At 35.6% G+C, this 4,369-nt stretch overlaps 1 protein-coding gene across 1 annotated transcript in view; it reads right to left on the minus strand.

Annotated features, from left to right (window-relative positions):
• Positions 1–662: 662 nt before the first annotated feature.
• LOC135221255 (trafficking protein particle complex subunit 10-like) overlaps positions 663–4,369 on the minus strand; it is a 432,269-nt gene continuing 428,562 nt past the window's right edge. Inside the window, 1 exon segment of the mRNA XM_064259071.1 lies at positions 663–1,898. Coding sequence (XP_064115141.1) covers positions 1,744–1,898 — 155 coding nt within the window. The 3' untranslated portion in view covers positions 663–1,743.

Below are 4,369 nucleotides of genomic sequence, written 5' to 3' on the forward strand. Positions count from 1 at the left end.
GACGAGAGAGAAGAACATTGTGAACACCTGAGGGGCTGTGTTCAACCCGAAGCAGAGGACTTTGAACTCGAAGATTTTGTCTCTGAGAGAGAAGCGAAGGAACTTCTTGGACGAGGGATGAATAAGGATCTGGAAGTATGCGTCCCTCAAGTCTATCGACAGCATGAAGTCGCCTTCCTTCACAGCTCTCAACACCGATCACAGGGTCTCCATCTTGAACTTTGTCTTCCTGATGAAATGATTCCAGGTGGATGAGTCGATCACAGGTCTCCATCCCCGTGACGCCGTAGACACCAAGAAGATGTGACTGTAAAACCCAGGTGATGGACGCACCACTTCCTCTACTGCATCTTTGTCCAGCATCTACACTTCCTCCTGGATAGCCAGGAACTTCAGAGAATCTGGGGGATACACCCGCCTGAGCAGAGGTTTGTCCGAGAGAGGGGTAGAGAAGTCAAATGGTAGTAGATATCCCTACCAAAGAACATCTACTACCCACTTCTTTGTCCCATACCTCTGCCACTTGGTTACGCCTGTTGAACATTACTAACTTAAATTTTATTTATCTTCTACAAAATCCTGACTTTTAAAGATCTCTCTCTACACCCAATACTGAAATTTTAAATTTTATTTAGAAAATGGCTATGCACTTATTTTACATAACATTACCACACTTGGAACCTGAATCCTTCATGCATGATGCTATATGGCTACAAGCTCCTATCATATTTACCATTAGTACCCAGTTTTACTCTTCATTTAATTCTAACATTTTTTTTTTTATTATTTTTAAGTCTTCCTTTCTGCCATAAGTCTTTGCTAGCTCACCAATACGCTGGTGTTTTCTATCTGGGAGATTTCATCAAAGACCAAAATGAATGTCTCACTTCAACTCACAATACTCAATAGATAGAAGGGAAAATAATCATTAAACACACATGTTTCTAATCATCCTCCATTTTGAGAATTACTCTCATTTTTTGCATGCTGCTGCTTCTTTCCTTATGGATATGACTGAATTCAATGATGCTGCTTTTACAACTTTTCTACATCCTTTCTCTCTACCGCAAGAGGTCCCACACCTGCTTCTTTTTTATAATCACTATTCATATATATCAATTACTATTTATTATGCTGAAGGAACGAACTTCTCTCAGGCAACCACAAAGCGCCTCCCATACAAAGTCTATGGAAGTTACAAATCTTTGGATTGCTTGATTTGGTGACCATTCCTTTCATATTATTGCCAGGTTGAAGAATTCTTCTCTTACTTCTAATGAACTCCCTTCCTTCAAGAGACAAGTTTAATTATTTCCTTTGACACAGGCCTCTTGATTTCCTTTCTTTATGAGTCCTCAGTGAGATAAGGTATTATGTGGCTATACCAACAGTTCTTTCATAAAAACATAATGTAAAATGTTGTATGGTTTAGCTTTCTATCTCATGATTAACATGGATGGGCTAGACCTGAAATGAATTATAAATCAGCTAACTTCATACGATTCCTGGATACTGGGTTGTACTCGGGCCCAGCCAATGGATGGGAAGACTGGTTCTCTGGACACCTTTTTCATGAATATGAAACAAATGTGAAGGCAATTTATTTCAGGTATCTGACTAAGCCATTATGGCTTTCTCTTGGGAAGATGGCTAATCATAGAGCCAGTAATAGAAATGATTTGATACAATTAAAAATATGAAATTAGCATTAAATTATTTATAAAGGAATTAATGAAAACAAATTTAAGTTACGGACAAATCAGACTGAGCCATATTTGAAGCAGGTAGGACATGAACTTGTTGGGCCTTACTAAAGTTGTAAACCTGGCCAGGACTAAATGGCTCTAGACGGGGGACAGAAGAGGCACTCCCTACATATTCATTCTTTCTCCCTCCATCTGTAAGAATAATGAATATAATTAGAATTACAACTAAAATGATGTGCATTGCCTGCTGGTATGAAAAAGACAGCCACAAAAACAATATTCTTTGATTGATAAACCTTAAACATCTACTGGATAATCAATCTGTAGTGAAATTTTGCACTATAAAAAAAAAAAAAATGAAACTGACCTTTAAGCTTTGGAAAAAAAAATTATATACTACACATAAGTAAAGTCATTCAAAAATATTTTGCAACATGTTCCAGAGGTTTTCATTCACCTAATAATAATTTATTCTTTTGATGTATATAATGAAATGTGCTTTTCTTTTTCAGTTTTGGTTATTAATCATAGAGTTAACAATATAAAAAAGGATGGGGAGTAAAAAATCCATTTTATGATAAATAACGAAACATTTTGAAAAATTCCATGCCAGATGATTGGGTAAAAAGGTCAATGAAGAAACTATATTTCAAATCCAAATAAAAGAATCCTAACTAAAGAAATAATACTGAATTATCATCAACGAAATTATATAAATAAAGATAAGAGATAATTCTGCCATAATCACTATCAAATACACAACAAAAAAATCTCATAACTTTGAAAGTTATCATGTGATGCCACACTCAGGCAGGAAAGTTGAATTGTGCAATCACTTACAACAATACGATTGCACAGACTTAGCCACACCACTTTATCTCACAGGTTACTGATCATAGCTTGCATAAGACTAAAGTTTCTATCATAGATATTGCTCGGCAGCTTGGCATAACAAATAGAACAATCATGAAGATGGTTATAGTAATGAGAAAGAGAAATATAATAAATTTCTAAAAAAAAAAAAAAAAAAAAAAAAGAGGAGGACAACCCATTGGTTGCACTACAGTTGAAGACCATTAACAGATGATCATTGAAGGAGCTCTACCTAACTCCCCTGACAACTGGTGTTGCTATAGAGAGAGATTATGCTCTCCCTTCAAGCTAATGCCCAAAACATCTGTAACAGGCTACATGAGGACATGATATTTCATCTTACTCATGCCAAAAAACCTTCATAACTGAGAAACACAAAGAAGGTAGGCTATGGAATGTGTTACAATATTTTCCAGTGGTCAATGATTTCTGGAAGAAAGTCACCTTTCGCAGAGGAAGAGATATTCTCCACTGATGAGCATGGTGGTCTTCTTCACTGCTAGTGTTTAACATTAAGTTATTGTTGAACCTCTTGCTAATTTTAATTCTTTAGAAGCTTAGATAATAAGAAATAAAAAAAAGAGGCATTACAGTGTTCCCCCCGTATTCACGGGGGATGTGTACCAGGGCCCACCAAATGGCAGGAACCATGAATAGTTGAAATCCCTATAAAAACACTTAAGGGGGCCAGCCGGCTAATGCCCTTTTTTAAGGACAGGACTTTGATATTCATACCACTTAATAAGGTGACTTGGGACATCTCCAAACCGCATATGATTTTTGCCTCTGACCTTTGGTTTTGTGACGCCAGGGCGATTTATCCCGAAAATAACCATTTTTTAAATTCTATCTCCTCCCTTGATATTTAATATTAAGACCTGGGATTACTACCATATATAGACCTGATGTAGACCTCCAATTGAATGGAGAGTTTTTTTTCTAAAAGTCATTTTTATGCTAGATATGAATTTTTCAATATGGTAAAAAAATAAACCCTATAAATCAGGAGAAAAAAATTTATAAAAAAAATACGAAACAAAAATTGAAAAAAAGGGCTCTATTTGATTGTTCTATAATGTCTTTCTGAGTTATATACCAAATTCCAATGTTATAGCTTTAAAACTAAGTGAGAAGATAGATTTTGAAGGTCAATAAGTATAGTTTTGAGATACGGGCGTTCAAAGTTTTCCTTCGTATTTCTATAAAGACAATGTTAATAAATAATGATTATTATGAATGTGTATTTTTTTTTTTGTGTATTAATAAACCAAAACTATTTTATTTATCATAATTTAATCATAAATGATGATCCTTTTGCTCATATATCGCAGCCTGGGGCACTGCTTGAGGCAAGATGGGGCACTCCTTCCTACGCAATTCTCTCTCTCCCCTTCACTAGCTCGGCTTTATTACAGCGAATTTTCTTCTTTTGTATGTTAGTGAGATGTTTTCCTTGTATTTTCCTCTTTGGCATGATGAAATTCTTGCCCGGAACAAAGATAAACAAACGTAAATGCAAGAGAATGCCAAGAGGTGAAACTCGAAGGCGTACTCTTTTTTTACAAAGACAATTTAATCAATCATGATTATTATGAATTTCATATTCCATTTTGGGTATTAAAAAACCAAAACTTTGTTATTTATCATAAATGAAGATCTCTTTGCTCAAAGATCGTAGCCTTGGGCACAGTGTGACGTGTGCTGTCAAGCAAGACTGGGGCGTTACTAAGCAACCCTTACTTCGCAACCCACCCCTCTCTCTTCACTAACTACGCATATATTATGATATT

Source organism: Macrobrachium nipponense, chromosome 2 (genome assembly GCF_015104395.2).
Source record: "Macrobrachium nipponense isolate FS-2020 chromosome 2, ASM1510439v2, whole genome shotgun sequence".
In the NCBI taxonomy this organism is placed as follows: domain Eukaryota; kingdom Metazoa; phylum Arthropoda; class Malacostraca; order Decapoda; family Palaemonidae; genus Macrobrachium; species Macrobrachium nipponense.